The sequence below is a fragment of the Pelodiscus sinensis genome, chromosome 5 (genome assembly GCF_049634645.1).
Source record: "Pelodiscus sinensis isolate JC-2024 chromosome 5, ASM4963464v1, whole genome shotgun sequence".
NCBI lineage: Eukaryota > Metazoa > Chordata > Testudines > Trionychidae > Pelodiscus > Pelodiscus sinensis.
The window spans coordinates 5,150,647-5,171,888 of NC_134715.1; the positions used below are offsets into that span (position 1 = coordinate 5,150,647).

At 52.7% G+C, this 21,242-nt stretch overlaps 1 protein-coding gene across 4 annotated transcripts in view; it reads right to left on the bottom strand.

The window, feature by feature from the left end:
- The window catches only part of RBPMS (RNA binding protein, mRNA processing factor), a 76,204-nt gene that overhangs the window by 43,113 nt on the left and 11,849 nt on the right, over nucleotides 1–21,242 (bottom strand). For all 4 annotated transcript variants that reach the window (XM_075929337.1, XM_075929335.1, XM_075929334.1 and 1 more), the window contains exons 2-4: nucleotides 9,199–9,276; nucleotides 6,664–6,702; nucleotides 5,599–5,661 (exon numbers count right to left, since the gene is read on the bottom strand). In XM_075929337.1, coding sequence (XP_075785452.1) covers nucleotides 5,599–5,661; nucleotides 6,664–6,702; nucleotides 9,199–9,276 — 180 coding nt within the window. The remainder of the gene's footprint in view (nucleotides 1–5,598; nucleotides 5,662–6,663; nucleotides 6,703–9,198; nucleotides 9,277–21,242) is intronic.

Below are 21,242 nucleotides of genomic sequence, written 5' to 3' on the forward strand. Positions count from 1 at the left end.
GCCCCCTCTCGCCAGCCCGGGAGCCGGCTAACCTCCCGAGAAGGGTGCCTGTGAGCAAGTGGCAGGCATCAGGCATTCCTGAAGGGAAACTTTCCCCACCCCCAAATGACGTTGCTACCAAATACACCTCCCTAGCCGGGGACAGCCGCATCCGGGTCCCCAGCGATGGGGAGCGCACACGAGCTCACAGAGCAAAGCAAGATGCCATGGGGCTGAAGACGGGGTGGTTTAGAGTTTCCTCGCTGGCACTTTGTGGGGTGGGCAAAATGAGGACAAAAGCAGAGGGGGTGGGAGAAGGAGACAGGGTGTTGCATTGAAGTGGGTGTTATGGACTCATCTGGATAATGGAAGGGGCTTGGGTAGGAGCAGAAACAGGGACTAGGAGCGAGGACGGGGTGGGCACTCAGTTTTAAAAATTTACTCATTTTCAGACATTTCTGAAGTGGCCTCAGGCCACCCCGGAAGGGGCAGGGCCAGGAGACCTCTTGTACTCCCCCCCCCCCCATCAGCCACGTGTGGGGGATTGCGAGAAATCTTCCCCTTCCCTCCCCGCCCCCCAGAGAGAAACACCAGCTGTTCCCTCTAGACACCTAGCGGAAGGAGGCCTCGTGCACATTCCCTGCCGGCGCGTGTCTCTAGCCCAGGAGCGGGCAAAGGGCCCTCTGCGAGCCAGCCCCGGCCTGCCAAAGCCAGTGGATCCAGCCCACGTCGCCCTGCCGCTCCCCCAGCCCCATGTCAATCAGGGCCTGGGGGCGGGGGAGAGCGTGGTGGCTAGAGACACACCCCGGCAGGTTTAAAACTGCGGGGGCAAGGAGACTCGGCGCGCTCCCCCGCCCCCAAGCCTTGATTGGCCTGGAGGTCAGGGAGCAGCAGGGCAGCCACGGCCCAGATCCACTGGTCTGGCAGGCCTGGTCTGGAGGCGAGGCAGGGACAACATCAGCCTCTCTGCTCGCCTGACCCTGCACTAGTGGGAGCCAAATAAGCTCTGGTACAGCCCTTCACGGGCAGGGGAGGAGCTAGTGCTTAGAGCTAGCGTTAAGCCAGCTCTGGATTTCCCTCTATCAGCACACTCGCCCTGCCCCACAGCTGCCTCTGGGGTCACAAACACCTGGACTGGGGCTGAGTCTGGCCTAGCTATTAAAAATACCAGACGTCTAGCCCAGTATCCTGTCTTTGACAGTGGCTAATGCTAGGTGCTCCCAGAGGGAATCATCAAGTGATCCTACCCCTGTTGCCCATTTCCAGCTTCTGACAAACAGAGGCTAGGGACACTATTCCAACCCATCCTGGCTAACATCCTCCATGAATTTATCCAGCTCTTTTCTGAACCCTGTTAAAAGTCCTGCCCTTCACAACATCCTCTGGCAAGGAGTTCCACAAGTTGCCCGTGCACTGTGTGAAGAAAAACTTCCTTTTATTTGTTTTAAACCTGCTATTATTAATTTCATTTGGTGACCCCTAGTTCTTATGTTATGGGAACAAGTAAATAACTTTTCCCTTTCACTTTCTCCACACCAGTAATAATTTTACAGATTTCTATCATATCCCCCCTTAGTCTCCTCTTTTCTAAGCTGAAAAGTCTCAGCCTTTTTAATGTGATACTAAATCAAAAGCCTTACAGAAGTCTATCACATCAAAACTATTGCCTTTATCAAGCAAACGTATCTAGTTGTAGATGCTCACATGGTTTTACCCACGAACGCTCATGATGTTCTAATGTGCCACAGGACTGCTCATTGTATATACAAAAAATAAAATGTTAAACTTTAAAGCCCACAAGTCCATTCAATCCTATATCTTGTTCAGTCAATTGCTCAGACAAGCCAGTTTGTTTATGTTTGCAGATGATAACGCTGCTAACTTCTTGTCTACAATGTCACCCCCAAGCAAGAACTGGCGTGTTCACAAGGCACTGTTGTAGCTGATGTTGCAAAATATTTACATTCCAGAGGGGCTAAGGATTCGTATATTTTTCATGCTGATGACAGGTTCTGCTCGACAACAATCCAAAGCAACACAGACAGTCTCATGTTCATTTTCCTCATCTCACTCAAATGCCACCAGAAGGTGGTAGATTTGCTTTTTTGGTGGTTCAACTGCTGTAGTTTCCACATCAGAGTTGCTTTTTTAAGACTTCTGAAAGCACGCTCCACATCTCTTCCCTCCCAGATTTTGGAAGGCACTTCAGATTCCTAAACCTTGGGTTGAGTGCTAGAGCTATCTTTAGAAATCTCATATTGATACCTTCTTTGTGTTTTCTCAAATCAGCAGTGAAAATATTCTTAAACACACACATGTGCTGGGTCATTGTCCAAGAATGCTGCAACATGAAATATATGGCAGACTGCGGGTAAAGCAGAGCAGATTTACAATTCTCCCCCAAGGATTCAGTCACTAATTAATGCATTTTTAAGTGAATGTTATTAGCATTGAAATATGGCTTCTGAAATGCTGTCTGAAGCATGAAAGGCCATACAAATGTTTAACGTATCTAGCATGTAAATATTTTGCAATGTCAGCCACAACAGTTCCACGTGAACACCTGTTATCACTTTCAGGTGACACTGTAAATAAGATGAGGGCATTATCTCCAATAAATGTAAACAAACTTGTTTCTCATAGCAATTGGTTGAACAAGATGTAGGACAGAATGGACTTGCAGGCATGAAAGTTTTACGTTGCTTTGTTTTTCAGTGCAGTTATGCAATAAAAAAAAAAATCTACCTTTGTAAGTTGCACTCCATTCAATAAAGAGATTGCATTATAGTACTTGTATGAGGCGAGTTGAGAAATACAAATATTTACACTGTAAAAATGAAAGTAATAAAAATATAGTGAGCACTGCATGCTTTGTATTGTGTTGTAATTGAAATAAATATTTGAAAATGTTGAAAAACATCCAAAATATTTAATTTCAACTCATATTCCCATGCAGTTAAACCTGCAATTAACTGTAATTTTAAAAAATCACGATTAAGTTTTTTTGGTTAATTGTCAGAGTTAACTAAGATTAAGTGGCAAGGAGTCCTGTGGCACCTTATAGACTAACTGAAGTGTAGGAGCATAAGCTTTCGTGGGCAAAGACCCACTTCGCCAGATGCAGATTCAGACTAACACGGCTACCCCTCTGATACTAAGATTAAGAGATAGCCTTAAGTTTTTCCTTGGGGGCTTTGGCAGGGGGTGGGGATGTCTGAAACAGTCAGAACCTAAATTCAGTAAATGTTTCTGGTTGACATGAATCTGCATTTTTTAGCCAAAAAATGAGTAGAAATTTTCCAAGCATGGAAAAATTTCAGCTTCCAAAGTGAAGGCTTCAGAAAGTCCGAGAAAGTGACACGAGGCGTGGACTGGCAACGGCTACTCGCCTCTCACAGCAATAGCTGTTTAGCTCCTTTATGTTCTATTACAGTTTTGAAAATAGGCGGATGCTGCTTTAATTCGAAGGCCAGGCCCTAGTCTGAGAGCCCCACATCTGCCCTCTGTGGGACTCGCTTGCCACCCTATGCTGAAGCACTGTTCTGAGGGAGGGAGGCCTAAACTCAGTCATTCCCTCCTCTGAGTGTTAACAGCTGGGTGACGGGGACGACCCTTACATCCCACAGGCCGGCATGGAGAACACAAATCCATTTCAACAATCCCCATGTCGATGCCCCCCTGCCTTGAGGCAGAGTCTGGATGACTCTGACCACAACTCCCACAAGCACTCAGCCTGAGAGGGGCAAAACGTGTATGGCAAACGTAGGGAGCAGCAGGAGCAAACTCTGAGGCGCGGGGGGAAGCGAACGGGTCAATGAAAGCCACAAGCTACTAACCATGGCGGGGCAGCCTGTGGCCCATCGGGCTTCTGGGTGTGGCCCACGAGACGTTTTGTTTGCCGCTGCCTACGTGCAGGGTTGCTAGATTCTGCTGGTTTCCACTGGCAGAGTGCAAGCGCAGGGAGCAAAACTGCCCTCTCCCCAGAGACCGACTTGGATACCACATTCTTACAGCCCACTGAGATGGAAGGCTACTCATGTGGCCGGCTCACTCATCTGGGCTGCCCCTCACTAGCCCAGCATGCAGACAGCTGTTTGGGGCGGACACATGCTCCATGCAGTCGGCACACTTGGAGAACTTTGCACCACAACTTCAAACAGCTCAACGAACCAGGCGCCACTGGCTGTTTTCAGAATCGCTTCATCTGGCCAGGTCTGGCCTTACATAGGAACAAGAGTGCACAAGGCACATTGCTGACCCCGGGACTCTCCCCTCACAGAGGTCAAGTTTCTGCTACAAAGCATGTCAGTTTCAGAAACACCCACGTTCTCAGAACTGGCTGAATCATTTTTGCAGACTCGTAACAGAAAGGAATTTGTGGGGGTCAGAGAGCTAACAAAAATAATCTCGGCCCAAGTGGTTAAAGTTTGGCAAAAGTTAGCAACTAAAAATAATTGTGACGACGGAAAATGTAAAGCAACATTTAATTCAGGAATCACAACTAGCCCCACCCCTAAGAACTTGTACATGGGGTCAAAGCTAATGGAAATTGGCTTCAATGAAGCAGCTGTGATGAATAGCAGCTGCAAATAGACAGGGTACATCTGTAACAGCGTCATCTCTCAGGTGAGTTCCCGGAGTCAGCAGACAAAGTATTCCTGAGAACTCCACGGGTTCAAAATTCAAATCACTGGACTTAGTTTTGGTTGTAGCCATGGTTTGAAAGAGTTGGATCGTGATCCAACTGAAAGATTCCTAGAGTAAATCTGATTTCTCTCTCGGTCTTCACATGCCTGATGTCAAAGATCTCCTTGCGAACAGCCCCCTGATTTGCACAAAACAGCAGACCGCTGATTTCTGACATTTTTAGGAAAAGAGGCTGAGTTGAGTGTGTCCCAATAAAGTGAGGAATTAGGACAGCAAAGGGAGGCCGGAATAAAAATCGGAAAGAGACCGACACTTAGGAAGTAGTGAGGGCTGTACCAATAGCAGCTGACAAACACCAGAGCAGGAAGCGCTCGGGAAAACGGGATATTTACAAATCAGCGAGTGCAGAGGATGCACATCCCCGTGTTGAAGGAATTGAGAGAACTATTGGCAATCATTTGGGGAAAGTCCTGGACAGCTGGGGCAGGAGAAAAAAAAATGTTGATCTTCTCCAGGACTCAAACACCATGTGAATCAGTAAATCTAACTAAAATCCCTGGGAAAAAACAATAAATCTGTGAAGCGTCACGCTGGGGGGGGAGGGGGAGAAATGAAATCATGGTCAATCAGCAGCGTGTCTATGAAGATAGGAAGAGCGACCAGCGTACCATCCATCGCTCTGCTACTTTGGATACAGACATTGAGCGGAAGAGGAGAACGCGATCAGTATCAGCGCTTAGCTAAATGCTGGATACAGCATCTCCCTACGCCCGTAGCAGAGGAGCTCCGTGTTCTGCATGCACCACTCAGGAGTAACTTTAGAAGGAGACGACACTCATCTGCTATCATGGGGCTCGCTCACCCCACAGACGTAGAAAGGTATCCAGATCCTCAGTTCACTCCCTTGTCCATGCTGCGCCCCTCGCCCCCAGCCCTCCTCCACAAAGTGCTGCTGCAGCATCAGGTACTTACATTCAGGGCATTCTTAGCAGCTTCTGCTTCGGAGCGACTGTCAAAGCTGACAAACCCGACCGGCTGAGGAGAAAGGAGGAGAGAGGGTCAGGGGATGACTCAGGGAAGGAGCAGCATCCCTTGCAGACAGAAACAGGGACCCTGCTCACTACCACCCACCAAGGGTACTTGGGACCTGTCGTCTGCACCAGCCATCTCTGTTTCAGAGCGGAGAACTACCCTGCAGATCTCCAGGGGCTGTATCTACCCGATGGACTTTGCTTTGGGCATCGATCACCACCTGGGCTGCCTTCCCCACCTCCCTGAGGAAGGCCTACGTGGGCGGTGTCTGGGGCATGAGTGTGGGGAGGCATGCACTGTGTGCCCGAAGCGGGGCAGAAATAGCAAGGGCTTCAACAACATCCTTCCAAGTGTAGCCTTCTGAGACTCTCCAGCCTTCTTCTAGGTCTAGCGGGAGTGCAGCCAGCAACGCACTGGAAGGCCACAAAGCAAAGACTAGAAGGTCTGTGCTGCGACTGTGCAGGAAACCTGTATTCGGGGGCACACACAGGGATCTGGCTCTTTTCAAGGGCATGGGGGAGAAGATGCATCTGGACTCTGCTGGCTAATCCTGCCTCCTTGCTCCCCTCCATTTTCCCTGCTGGGTAATCCCGGAGGAGCTCTGGCCCAAAATGGTGCACTCTGCCCTGCGGATGCAGCTGCTGGAGCCAGCGGCTGAGTGCCAGGCCGCTCTCCCTGCACCGGGCGGGGCACCGGGCTGCTCTCCCCACACTAGGAGAGTTAAAGGGACGCTCTCCCCGCATGCACGGAAAAAAAAATCCCATGATGTGTGTGGCTGGACGGCAGCGCTTTTCAGAAGGCTGGCGTCTGCTAGGAGCGCGAACCAAGGCAGGCTCTGCCCTCGGCCGGTCACCCCGGCTGGCCTGAGTAAACCCGCTGCTAGCCAGCAGGGAGGGTGGAAGAGGGGAACTCCCCTAACCTGGCAGTGGGGTGGGAACGCGAGGCGTGGCCGTTTGCTGTTTGTAATCAGTGCTCCGCCCCTCAGCATGGCCGCTGGGCCCTTACCTGTTTGGAGGTGAGTTTGATGAGAGAGCCTTCGTAGCCCTGCAAGGAAAGAGAAGGGCACGGTTCAGCCGAGGCGCGCGCCGGACCCAGGCCAACAGGCCGCACTTGGCGCGAAGGCGGCCAAAAGCGCAGGGTTCTGACTGGTGCTCACCGCGAACCGTGTCGCGGGTCTGCCTGAAAGGGCCAGCACGCCCCAGGGCTCAAGGTGGCAGCCGAGAACAGTGCCACGCTGGGCACGGGGGTGACCAAGCCATACGGGACCATAGGCCCACAGCAAGGCCCGCTGGGAGGGGACGCTATGTGGAGGCAGCCTCCTGTACCCTCAGTCAGGGACAGGCCAGGGGAATGGGCCGAGAATGGAGTAAGCAATGAAGCTGGGGCGTAAGTGCCGGCAGGAAGCCAGTTTCCGGGGGGGGTTGCTGCAGAACCCTGAACTGAACATAAGAACGGCCAGACGGGGTCAGACCAAAGGTCCATCCAGCCCGGTGTCCTGTCTGCCGACAGTGGCCAATTCCAGATACCCCAGAGGGAGGGAACACAACAGGGAATCCTCATGTGATCCCTCCCGTCACCCACTTCCAGAGAAACAGAGGCTAGGGACACCATTCCTACCCATCCTGGCTAATAGCCATTGATGGACCTAACCTCCATGAATCTATCTAGCTCTTTTTTGAACCCTGTTCAAGTCCTAGCCTTCACCACATCCTCTGGCAAGGAGTTCCACAGGTTGACGGTGCCCTGAGTGAAGAAAAACTTCCTTCTGTTTCATTCAAACCTGATGCCTATTAATTTCATTTGGTGACCCCTAATTCTTATATTGTGGGACTAAGTAAATATAACTGACTCTTGGTCTGCCACATGAGTTCCCTAACCAGCCGCCTCTGGATAGAGCCCTTGGTGGATATACATCCATGTCTGCAGATGCAGATATTCACGGATATACATCAGCAGAAATGCAGGGCTGTCTGGGAAACTGCAGGGGTGAAAGGCACAAAACAGGGAGCCACCCACCCCCCAGGAGCTAGCACCCCATGCCGGAAGCTCCTCCGGTGTGGTTCTAATGCTCCCAGACCCACCCTCAGCCCTACCCTATCCCGTCCACACAGCTGTCTGCATCTCCTCTCTGGGGGCATGCCAGCAAGCCAGAGCTGGGGCAGTACAGCCAGGCTAGAGGAGCTGCTGGTGCAAAACACTGGCTCCTGGGAGGGGCAGCTCCATGTTCTTCTCCTTTTGCAGCTGCACTTCCTGGGAAAGGCCTGTGGTCCCGCGGGTAATGATTTACACCCATAGGTACATTTGTCTCTGCTCAGGGGTCTGCCTCTGGAGCCCATCTCTCTCGCTTTCTCTGGCCCAAGGACAATAATTCCTCCAGAGTGGAACCTCTCCAGCAGGAGCGATTGAGGCCTGTCCCAAAATGGGAACAGCCTGGTGGCCTGTAGCCCCGTGGCATGAGGAAGAATGATGGGGGGGTAAATCCCTGCTCTGCATCTCCTACATCCCGGCTGAGTGCCCCTGGGGTTACTGGCTGCTCTGGGGACTCTTCCACTTCTGACCCGAAATTCCACCCTGGATCCAAGACGCCTCCCTGTCCAGAGTTCTGTCAGACCCGGTACATGCTAGCTAGAAGTTTTAGTTTCAACAATATCTCCTCTGACAAAACAATTCCTGGCCAGCTCTGGAGGTTAGGTCCACGGAAAACTAGAAGTTGGAGTGGGGCTTTTGACAAATTCCTCTTTTGGTTGATCTGTCTTGACTTTTAAACTGCTGAATCTTTGGGGCAGGATCTGATCTGGGAGCGAGGGAGAGGGAGGGGGAGAGGGAGCGAGAAGCTGTACAGATCTGCTTTCACGTTGAGGTGAAGTTCACAGATCTTTGGGTTGGTATCCCAACGGGGTGGACATCTGTGTGCTGGGGCAAGTCCCTTACACTGAGTCTTCCCAGAGCTGATCTCAGTGTCTGTACTTCTGCAGCTGGGGAGGGTGAGCTTTGCTGGAGGGGGCTTTAGTGCCTGGCTCAGCAAAAGAGGGTTTAAAGGGGATGTTAAGCTGGCAGAACTGACTGACTCAGTGATGTTTCAGCACCTCAATTGGCATCCTAGGGATCCCAAACTGCCACTGATAGAATGAGAGCCCCGTTTTCCAGATGGGGGAAATGAGGCACACGTTAATGAAGGGCTAATTATCCCCTGACTCAAGTCAATGGGAGCTGCAGCTCCACGGAACATCAGCCCCCCCCAATGACTGGTCCAATGCCACACAGGGAGTCCATGGCTAGTCCTGGAACTGACCCCCAGCTCGCCTGAGTCCATCCCAGGCCTTACCCACAAGCCCATCTTTGGCCAACTGGTGACCTCCCCACTCTGTACTCAGACATTTGGTTCTCCCGCAGATTAACATCGCTTGCTCCCCTTTTCGGCACCGGCTGTGGAACAATGGGGCCATGACAGTGGAGAAGGGTGACAGACCCAACAACACGTTCCTGAGGGGCCCTGGTGGTTTCAGCTCCCAGCGTTCCTGCAGGGCAGGCCAACGGTACCTTGAAGGGTCTGAAGAGCAAGTAGAGCTCCCGTGGTTTGATGTCCAGGGGCAGGCCGCTCACAAAGAGTGTCCGGACCTAGACAGCAACAAAGACAAATGTTCCATTGAGAGCCGCACCCAGAATCAATGACAGGCTGTGAAATAACCCAGATATCCCCCCCGCCCCCCAACAGAACCTAATTTAAACTCAGTTCAGGGGTAAACGTAAGTGCCTCCTGGGTGGGGAATGAGAGAGATGCACCAGGAAAGATTCTTTTGACCTTTTTCTGAAGAGCTCTAAGACTCATAGGCTACGTCTACACTGGCATCCTTTTCCGGAAATGCTTAAAACGGAACAGTTTTCCGTTATAAGTATTTCCGGAAAAAGCGTGTCTACATTGGCAGAATGCTTTTCCAGAAAAGCACTTTTTCTGGAAAAGTGTCCGTGCCAATGTAGACGCACTTTTCCGCAGAAAAGCCCCGATCATCATTTTCACGATCGGGGCTTTTTTGCGGAAAAGAAATCTGTGCTGTCTACACTGGCCCTTTTCTGGAACAGTTTTCCAGAAAAGGACTTTTGCCCGAACGGGAGCAGCATAGTTTTTCCGGAAAAGCACTGATGATTTTACAGTAGATCGTCAGTGCTTTTCCGGAAATTCAAGGGGCCAGTGTAGACAGCTGGCAAGTTATTCCGGAAAAGCGGCTGATTTTCTGGAATAAGTGGCCAGTGTAGACACAGCCATACTGTTTATAGGAGCAATTTGAAATCTGGCAGGAGGGTGTTCCTTGGGTCGGGGAGGTGCCTTTTGCAGGCGTCAAGAAAATCTGTCCAGCTGGGGCTGCTAGAAATGGCTAATAATGGCCAGTGCCTATCAGGCTGCTGACCTAAGCTACACAACCACAGCAGTAAGTCAACAGCTGATGCTCTTCTATCGACTCTGCTCTTCTGTTGACTTTTCATTTTGGTGGAGTAGCAGAGTCAACAGGAGAGTGCTTGGTGGTTGATTTATCACATCTATACTAGACGTGATAAATCAACCCCTTCTGGATCGATCCAGTCTGTAATGAAGACGTGCCCTGAGGTTCACACAGTATAGCTTGTTTATGGTAGCACATGAAAATCCCCCACTATTAGGGAAGCTGGTGGCTGGCTACTCCATAGGGCTGAGTTCTAAATCAGGCTTGAAATGGGGGATGAATTCCTGGGTTCCCCTAAAAGAAGGCTGTCAATTAATTCCGCACAGGATTCATTTGTATGGGCTGATGAATTTTCCATAGTTAGTTTGGTTCTTCTACATAAATCTTTGACCGTGGGCTCAGGTCGGAAGGGGCGCTGAGCAGGAAAGATATTACTTTAAACATAGCGTTTCTCCATGCAGCATTTTACAGAGAAGTGGATCCTGAGTAGATGGTGTGTCACTGCTAGCTTAAAAACACCGTTTGGACTGATGGTCGCTTTTAATTGCTACGACTGAACATTTATGTACCGTGCACTTAAACCTGATTGAGCATGGCTGGGCACACAGAAACATGACTGGGGCCAGGCGCATGCAGAATCTTCTCCATCAGGAGCTGCACTTTGCTTTGAGATTCCGACAACGGAGAAGTTTTCATCGGCAGCTGGATAAAATCTCCACCAATAGCTGCACTTCTCTCCCACCGCCCCAGAGGTGTAGCCCCCTCCTATCCAACCTCCCTCCAATTTAAGCATTTAAAAAAAAAAAACCAACCCTTAGAAAAATACACAAAAATGTGTACCCTTAACTCTGCCCACAGAATGCAGCCTTCCATCATCCCCCTTCACTGCCATTGTGTAACACCCACCTTGCCAAGCAACCAGCTCCCACCAGAACCCATGGCTCTGGGAAAGGGGTGCGTGCGTGTGACGAATGGACAAAGGGAGGCAGAGTTAGGATTACAGGGTGTCTCTGGTGGGGGGTAGCTGAGGTAACGGTACGTTATGTGCTTATATGATTGTGCTGGGTGCATCCCATCAGCACGCCTCTGATCTTGCCCTGTTCTGCATTCCACACCCGGCACGAACAGTCAGCCTGGTCCCTCCTCTCCCCTGGCAGATGCTACTCCCATCACAAAGCTCATTGGCCATGGGGAAGTGTTCTGTGCGGGGGACCACCAGTCGTACCTCCCTCCCCAAGGAACATAGGCATCTCAGCATGCAGACAGGTGCCGAGTGACCCCGAAGCAGATGAAGGCGCCTCACTCACTTATGCGCTGCAGGGAACCCTACTACGCTCTCCGCTGCTGCTGGCGTTACTGAGCCTGCTCCCTGCACACCGCTCAGTGCTGGGCAAGACCTCCTGGGCGACCCAGGCTGGGACTAGACACCCACTCGCTCATATGGCAGACCCTCGTTGCAGCCAGATAGCCACGCTGCATTCGGCAAGAGCAGAGTGTTCTCTCAGGCAACACGGATGGGGGGTCGCCAGGCCTTAAGACTACACACAGGGGGTCTTCAAAGGGCCCGATTCCCTCCCTCGTCTCCAACAGCTTTCCGCTACGGTGCTCACTCCCTGCGAGGGAGAGGGTGGTGTAAGAATCTATCTGGAATGCAATGGGATAGGGCTACACCCTGCCTGGCATGCGGTGCCAACCGGCCAGCTAAGAATGCCCCAGTATGTGGGAACGGTCAGTGGATGCAAGACCAGTCTAGCTGGCCTTCTGCCAACTGCGCCTCCTGGCACCCAGCATAGCAGTAGAGCGCCTCTCGGTTGCATCAACATGCAACCCCAGCACAGACCCTTGGGTGCCACAGCCAGCTGCCACATGTGGAATAACTCCTCGGCGGTCAGACCTTATGCTGCTACCCAGGACCTGCGCCCAGCCCAGCTAGAGAAGAATTCCTGAGTGCGAACAGATGCCCCTTCTGAAACATGGTCATTCGTAAGCTAGCGAGTGCGATTCATTCATCAAAAACGCTACGCTGCTAGAGATCATCTCAGGACAGGGTGCGACGCCACAGAGCGCAGGCTTTCATTTCCGTTCCCCGTGCTCCTACGCGGTCTGCGAAACAAGTTGCCCTGGGGACTCTAAAGAAAGACCACTGTTCTGCAAACAACGCCCACCGGCTCTTTGAAAATTAACCGCTGAACAAGTTCATTTTAGTTCCCATCCGCCGAGTCCACGTGGGGGAGATACAGCGTAGTCCGAAACGGGGGGCAGGTTCTGTCCCCTGCGACTGCCAGATCTGAAAGGTCACAGCAGCGCCCGTTCCTCCTCGGCTTTCCCAGCAAGTTAGCTCCAAATCGCTGGGACATTGATTGGCCTTTCCCGTGCGTGTCCAGCCAGCAGATACCAAACCTCCACATTTCCTGGCCGACAAACTCGAGGGTAAGGAAATGAAACAGTCCCAGCTTGTGTGTCCAGTGTGTCCCCCCCAGGCAGATAAAGAGGGGAGCTCGCTCTCGCTCTCTGAGCGCCTCACTTTTAGCAAATCACACTGGCCAATCGCTGAGCCAGGTCCTGCGCTACATTATAAAAGGCAAAGGCACAGCGCCTCTGCCTCTCTGCCCCCCCGCACTGCGGAGACAGTGCTGGGAGAAACTGGCTTTTAAGTTGGCTCCCCCCAGCACCGGCCCCTGCTTCCCCCACCCCCAGAAGCAGCAAAGGGGAGGAGGGAAATGTAAGTAGCCGACTTGACTCCTCTTTTCCATCCCTAGCCACACTGCTGCTCAGATGCCGATACACCTGCCAAGCCAGGGCAATGTCTCTCCTTTACGTTTGCACCTTGCCAGGCAGGTAACGGGACTCCATCAAAGTCTCCGGCGCACTCTGGAGCGGGCGCATTCCTGGTTCGGGTGACAAGCGACCCCTGGCTGGCCTACAGGCAGACGTCTATTAAACAGCAGTGGGTATCCCAGCCTGGCTAGGCAGCCCCGGCCTGGTGAGCACAGCTCTTACGTCAATCGTGAAGGGGTAGCTCATCCGATACCGGATGGCAACGGCCAAGTTAGACGTGACCAGGCCCGCTGACAGGAGGGAGGGGGGCAAAGGGAGGAACTCCCACAGGACCTGGCGATTCTAAGGGGCTTGGGGTGCCTGGAGGGCAGCAGCTGGAGCCCCAGCCCCCTTTGAATTGCCACTGGAGCACCCCTCTATGTGGCTCTGAAAGCTGGGGGGGAGGCGCTGAGGGCTGGCTGCCCCTTGCCCCCGCCCCTTCTGAAGTCAGCACCATTAGCCCATCGTGGAAAACCCTGTGGAGCCCAGAGCAAGCCCACCGGCTGTGAGGAAACGTGGAAGGAGATGGGCAGACGGGCGCGGCTGCTGTTCTCGGTGCCAGCGCAACAGGCAGAGGGAATCTTTCACCCAGTGCTTCACAGCCTCTTTGCAGTCCGGTAATGAGCTTTTATCAGGGCCCTAAAACTGCCCTTAACCAGAAAGCTTCATAGAAGTGCCCGCAGGGGCGGCAAGGCCGGGCGGACACCAACAGGCCTTTCTTTCTCCTGCATACTCCTCCATCTTGCTTTCGACTCCCAACCCCAGGTGCTTAAAGCCAGGTGCCTACGTTTCCGTGCAGGTACCGAAATGACGTGGCCTCGTTTCCAGAGGCGCTGAGCTCCCAGCCACTGGAACGTAGCTCGACGCAGGCTGCCAGTTGTTCTTGCGGCTCCTCCCAGAGCCTTCTCTGAGTTTTCGCTGTCCATGTCCGAGCCACGTAGACTCCACTAATGATCTAACCCACTGCCGCATGCTAAGGTAACGCCATCTCGTTCCTCCTGCTTTTACACCCGTCTCCTCCCTTCCAGCCGGGCTGCTACGTGGAACGCAAGCACGTCCCTGCACCCCCCGCCCTGTCAGCTGTGTGCTAGCCGGGTCCGCAGGGACACCTAGTGTGTGGCAGGCTGGTGCACTGCCGAGTTACCCCCACATCGGCACAGACTCTCCCGGACAGGCGCCCGGAACTGGAAAAAAACAGCCTGGCCAGGGGTCACCTGACAAAAATCACTAGGAAGTGGGTCTTTGCCCACGAAAGCTTATGCTCCAATACATCTGTTCGTCTATAAGGTGCCTCAGGACTCCTTGTCATTTTTTGCAGATCCAGACTAACATGGCTACCCCTCTGATACTAGGAAGAGGGGCACCCTACCTCATCCACGATGCAGCCTGGTCAGCAAGTGGGGCAGAACTGTGATGGATGAAGTGCTCAGGGAATGAGCAGGGGAGGGACACACAGAGGAGGGGAGAAGGGCAGAGTTAAGCTGATCTTGGCTTTTCCGGTATCCAAGTAACGTACAAAGGGAGCAAAGCACCGAGTGCTTTACGAGCCCAAGCCAAACTCCCTGAAACACACACAGGAGCAACCACAGGTTCTCAAGTCTTGGCTACAATTGCAGAATGGAAACCTCACTTCCAGTGTGGACAAGCCACGTGGGCAATTCTACCTCCTCGCAAGCCACTGGGAACTCTGATATCACTGGGGTCCAGAGCAGTGTTCCCTGTAAGCTAAGCACTTAGGCGGCCACCCAGAAGAGATTCAAATGCTGCCTAGCGGATTATGAGAGCACCCACAGACAGCAGCATGTTTTTCTACTGGTGGTGCACCTCTGCCTATGCAATGGTGCATGCAACAAAATGTATTCCACACTTGGGTGAAAAAATTAAAGGGAACACTGGTCCAGAGCCCACCCAGGATGCCCAGGGCCAACGGTGTACTTTGGAGGAAGGTGGACAAGAAAGAGCCATCTACAGCATTTCAACAGCGATACACCCAGGATACAAACTCAGTTGGTGCCCACTCGCCCAAACGCAGCCGTTTCCACAGGCAGGGCCTTAAGCATAGTGTGCAATTCTCTCCAGTGCTAAGGGGAGCATGTGCACCCGGAGCCCATGGCTGACAAACTCATTCCTCGCCCAGACAGGCCTGGCCGGATTCCTGGCTCAATCATCCCTTCCCCAGCGACCCCGAAACGAAGCCTCAGGAGCTGAGTCCAAGGAGCAAGACTCGGTCCTTTGTCCCCCGCCGCTACTGCTGCTCCGGAATGCGGGGCTTCACCTCATGCCCTGGGAGCTGAAAAGCGAGAGGGAGGCATTGGCTGGGCAGGCTCCTCCGGCCTTTGATGTGCAACCGTTTCCACTTGCAGCACACAGACCAGCCAGACTCCAGTTAATAGCAGACCCAGCTCTTCCCCGCAATCAGCAGCCAGGGTTACTGACCCCTGACGACCCCGGCCCCTTGTAATTACGATCGTACCGCCAGTCACAGCCCGCGGCGCTTCGCCCCGGCCACCAGCTCTGCAATAGGTACACTAGCGCTGTCCTTAGTAACCCCACATGGAGACGACGGCTGCACTCAGAGAGCTGTCCAATGCTTTAGAACAAGTTCATGTAGGCCTAAGCCCCCAGCCCAGCGGAATGCTACCGCATTACATGGGTTACAGAATAATCGATATAGAGCACAGCAACGGGAGAAAAACGTAAGATCAACCAGACTGGCTCAGACAAGTCCATCTAGGCCAGTATCCTGCCTTCCAACAGTGGCCAGTGCCAGGTGCCCCAGAGGGAGTCAACAGAACGGGGCAATTATCAAGTGATCCCTCCCCTGTTGCCCATTCCCAGCCTCTGACAGAGGCTAGGGACTCCATTCCTGCCTATCCTGGCTAATAGCCATCAATGGACCTATCCTCCATGTATTTATCTAGCTCCTTTTTGAATCCTATTCAAGTTTGGCCTTCACAACATCCTCTGGCAAGGAGTTCCACAGGTTGACTGTGCATTGAATGAAGAAATTCGTCCTTTGGTTTGTTTTAAACCTCCTGCCTATGAATTTCATTTGGTGGCCCAAAGTTCCGGAGTTTTAGAAGGAATAAATAATGCCTATTTACTTTCTCCACACCTGTCATGATTGTCTAGGCCTCCGTCGTATCTCCTGATAGTCGTCTTTTTTCCAAACTGAAAAGGGCCAGTCTTACTCATCTCTACAATATCCTCCCTTGGCGGTTCTCTTTTCCCAACTGAACCGTCCAATTTTTCCAACTGAACCATCCAAGTCTTGTTCATTTCTCCCCACAGATGCCACAAACATGGGAGACCCAGCTGTTCGGACTCATGCCTTGGCTAGACCGTTCCTTACGCTGGAGCTGAGCCATTGAGCACTTCACACCTGGAACAGGCCTGGGCTGCCTTAGCCAAGGAAGCCCCTGGTCCAAAGGGATTCCTTGGCAGAGTGCTTAAGGCTGCTTTCTGACATGTACTGATGGGCTACGCTCCTACCTGGACATTAGGGCCAGTTTCTGCCACATTCCCTGCCTTCCTCCGAGCAGCACCTTTCTCGGATGGGGGCAGAACTGGGACTCTCTTCCAGATCGCAGAGCCCCAGCTCTGTGGGTTCTCGCCTTGACCCCCAAAAGGGTAGACAGCCCAGGACTGGATGACAGCAGCAGGCACAGCCTGGCGGGCGATGTTACTCTGAGGACTGGCAGCCCGGCCCGACAGACAGAAGCATGGGTTCAGACATCAGGCAGCTGAATTTTTCCACCAGCTCCACTGGCTGCTGACCCAAGCATCCATACAGCCTCGTTACCTAACACTGCAGCTTCCCTTCCAAGGAGACCCCGGCCTTGCGTCCTTTCTGCAGCAGGAACTGGAGAGCGGGGGGGCCATGCTGGGGCAGGCCAGGCCCACGCAGAAAGGATCTGGGCAAGGAACGCAGCAGCTTTGGGCAGCAGCGCAGGAAGCATTTGAGCGAGCGAGTGTGGACAGCCCTTTAAGGAGCAACACTTCCAAACTAAAGCAAGTGGCTTGAGACTTGACACTGAAATTCAACTACATTGTATCTTTGTTGCAAGCTTATTTTCCTTTCTTCTTCCTTCCTTTCTGGAGAACTCCAGAGCATATCTGGACAGGAGATGAACAGCTTCAATGAAATGCAACGAGATGGTCAGTTTCTTCCAGGAAATCAAGAATCACCAAGCTAACCAAGACAGAAAACCTTTCTGGCCTTCTAGCCTGAGCTCACTTACCCAAGTGGTCAGTCACTCCAGATAATTAGGGAGGCCTCATTAAACAACCCTGTCGTTAGGGGGCAGTTGAGATGTTCAGTTAAAGCAGAGTTTAAAACCCTTTTTTGCTGTTCACATGCTCATCACGTGAATGTGCAGCACTTAGACCATGTCTTCACTGCAGGGACACTGCCGTGGTCGATTGTCTGGCGTTGTACTTGGCAGGTCTAGGAAAAGGGCTTGGTCCCCACATTGTCACCAGCTGGCCAGAGAGCTCGGCTAGCATCTACCTGAAGCGGCTGGTTGTCAGATGTGTGGGGACCCAGGGTCTCCCAATGAGACCAAAGGGGGATTCCCTCCTCCTCCAGTGAGCGTCCTCGCTGCTGCTGAGTTCTGGCCTGCCCTGCCAGCACCACTCGCGGCCAGCCGGACCGAGGTGGCAGCAGAGATGTCACAGAAGTTCACCGGGGCCCATGCGGACACAGCCCCGGTGAACGGCGGCTGGCTCGCAGAGAAGCTGGCGGGCTGTAATCTCCTCTCTCATCTCCCTGGCCCGGGGCCAGAAATACAGGGCGAGATGTCAGAATCCCCATAAAAGGAAAGAGAGCCAGTCCCGGCGCCTCTGTCAGCGGGCACGCGGGGTGTGCGTTGGCCAGGCTCGCCTCCGTGCAGCTGTGCACTTTGACCTGACGTTCGATCGCTTGCCGGGACAGCTTCAGCCGCACGGGTCCGCATCCCATCCCCGCGCCGACCGCACGTCCCAAGCGGGGCTTCAACGAGCTGCGTGGACACAAGCACGAGGCACGCAGGGCTCAGCCACTGCAAACTGGTATCTGCTGCCGCAGGAATTCGGACTCCAAAGTGGCCCGGTGCTTGGGGGAAAGGGCGAGGCACCTTGCACGGTGCTAATGGGCAGCAGCCCTCTCCCGCTGCTATTCCTCACAGGGGAAGACCAGCTGCACAAAGGGGTGTGCTGGAGGGCTGCTGCCGTGTGTGAGCTACACAGCTGGCTCTAAGCCCTGCCCTGTGTGCACAGTGGCTGCTCTGCTCCATTTGGCGCTAATGCAGGGGGCTCGTTTGCAATCTAAGCTCACCCCACTGTGTTTCACTCGCCATAAACGCTGGGCCAGGGCTGGAGGAGAGAGATCTGTCCCGAGCAGCCAGAGATGCGTGCTAGGGCCACACAGCATGCGAGCCAGCAAACCGGACTTTGCATGCCAGGAGCCAAGTGCCACCTCTTCACTAGCACCCTCCAGAACCCCGCTCCTCCTGCCACTACCTGCGGGGTGAAGGTGTCACCCACACCCCGCTGGCTGCGCTACACCGTCCCATTTAGTGGCACTGAGACCATCACAGAGAGAAGACTGAGCCACTCGACAGCCTTAGCTAATACAGCTTTGAGCTCAAGCGATAGAGACTCGTGCACTAAGCTCCAGAGGTCCCCGGTTCGGTTCCGCCCACAGACAATCGGGGTCTAACAGCATTACAAAGGGTTACAGCACCTGGGCAAAATGTGGCCAACCCACCCCGCCCTTCCCCCCCCGCCCCCCCCTTTCAGCTGAATGGAACAAAGCTACAAGCAGGCACTGGAAATGCCACGTGCACTCCAGGGACACGGCCAGGGTGGGTGGGCCTAGAAGCAGCCACTGTTCGGATGAATGGCACGTCCCAGGAGTCGCAGCGTCAGGGAGTGGATGGGGGTCAGCACCCTTTGGCCGCTCTTAGAAATCGGAGCCCAACAGCCGTTAAAAGGTGCAGTCAAAAAGAAAAGGCAAACTTTGTAACCCCAATTATTTAAAAAGCAGCATATCGTGATATCATGTACAAAACTCGGACCCTCCCCCTCCCTCCCCCCGCTTCCTAATTGGCCCTGAATTCTTTCATGCCTCATCTACTCACAAGATAGACAGGAAGCAGCTGGCCTGACAGATCACAGTTTATCATTAATTTTTTTTTTTTAAAAATCAATCAGTAATTCAAGCCAGAACTTGTTCACTCATCCTGCACACTTTGTTTTAGTCATTCCTTCTTCTTTGCAATGATTCAAAGTGACTAAAATGTCTTCTATCACACCAGAGTGTTCTTTCAAAACCACGTTTACCAGTGAGCCCCCTGCAGTAAATTGCCAACCCCAGACATTCAAAAATCATGAGTCTATAAGGTTGCCAGATACCGTCACAAAAAAATCCCGAACAGGCAGGGAAAAATTGGTTGGGGGGGAGAGGGGGGAGGGAAGGTCACTGTGCCTTTAAATTACCGCACTTCTCGCTCCCCCCCCTGCCCTCGCAGACACCGCCGGCCTTCCGTCGGAGGCAAACAGAAAATACCGGACATTTTACGAGTCTGGTATTCTCTGTTTTTTTACCGGACGGAAGACCAAAATACCCAACTGTCTGGGTGAAAACTGGACACCTGGCAACCCTATCAGTCTACCTGCAAAAATTTAAAAGGGACCGGCTAAAACAGGAGTTGGGAACCTAAGGCCAAAGGGCTGGATGCAGGTCCCGGCTTGCCTCGATCTGGCCCCTGAAGCTCAGGGCTCCCCCTCCCCAGGACTGGGGAGCCCGCGCTGGCTCTCCAGTTGGAGCACCCAAAATCTACTAGCCTGGGCCCTGCAGGCTCTGGTGTGGGAGTGGGATGTGGGGAGTGTCTCTCTTTTGCTCGGTCAGGAGCCAGACACCTCAATGAGGGCTTGGGAGGTTTTTTACCCCTCTCACTTTTGTGCGGCCACCAACTGATTTTTCTGTGAGTCAGCAGCCCCCAACCCAAAAAAGGATCCCCATCCCTGTGCTAAAATATCACAAGATGTTTTCTAAGCAAGAATACATTTGGGTTCCTTTTCTTCGTCCTCTGGTGCCTGAATGTTTAGATCACAGGTCACATTTTCAAGCTTTCCTCTGCAACCACAAAGGCTAGAGAAACTTACTTTTTTAAAAACGGAAGCTGAGATTTCCACATAATCCCAGGACTCCAGGAGCCACGACTTCACGGAAGTCACCCAAGAGCGTACAAACAAAATACATCCCATATGGAAAAACACACGTCAACGTGACATTATAGTCCCTCTTTCTCCTCTCCAGTCCTTACACCCTTCGGTTTAATGCTCCGGCTAGTTAAAAACACAATGGATAGATGGTACTAAGAGAACCAGGTTCTACCAGCCTTGCTCATGATGAATGGAACCTCATTTTGTTATGAGCACAGGCAGCAGAATCAGCCCCGTATGTAAGGGAGCGGCATACAAAAAACAATCCCCCAGAAAATTCAACTGTTCTCTAACACTCTAAAATCTGACACTTGGCTCGCTACTGCAGCTGCGGCACTGGAGAAAACAGAATGGGTTTTCCCCGAGAAGCGTTCAGATAGTAAGACTCTATTGTCCTAAAAAAGAACCCCAGGGACCCACGGAAATCATGAAATTCAAATCCTCCACTCCTCAACTTCTTGGAGTTTATCATTCTGGCCCACAGTGATGTGGTAGGTATTAGAGAGAAAAGTGCGGAGAAGTCCTCTGCAATTAGGCCTCAGAAAGCCATGGCATCTCCTTAGTAGTGCCTTGTTTTCTTTGAGAGTTCACAGTCAGGTCAGCCAAGTTTTAAACTATAAAATTATATTGCAGTGTTAATCAAGGAGGGGAAGGGGGGAGGACCGGTTAGGAGCGGTATTTAAAAGCTCTCTATCTAGTGTTTCGACTGAAAAGAGCCTCTCTTCTGAGCCCATCAGATCATCCACGTTTGGGGCAGGAGGGGACAGGTATTTTCTATGGCCTCATTTAATCAAAACGCCACATTCCCCTTCTACAGACGCCCCCACAGCCTGCGCACCCGGACGTGAAGGTTAGTTTCTGGGCTTGTCTGGCTTTGTTTGGGCTTCCATGGTGCAGACGTTTGAGGAGAACTTAACCGAACCTGCAGACACGGCCACCCTTCCCTCAAGAAGTGACAAGAGGAGCAGCCCTAGAAGCGAGACGATGGCCGTTACTGCACCGTAATTTGCTCCGTTCCCTCAACAGGTGCCCGGGCCGCTCAAACTCGGGAGCAAGCCGGAGAAACTCTTCTTGAATCTGCCCCTGCTCCGTAGAGCCAGGAAGTAAGGTACGCGGCCACGT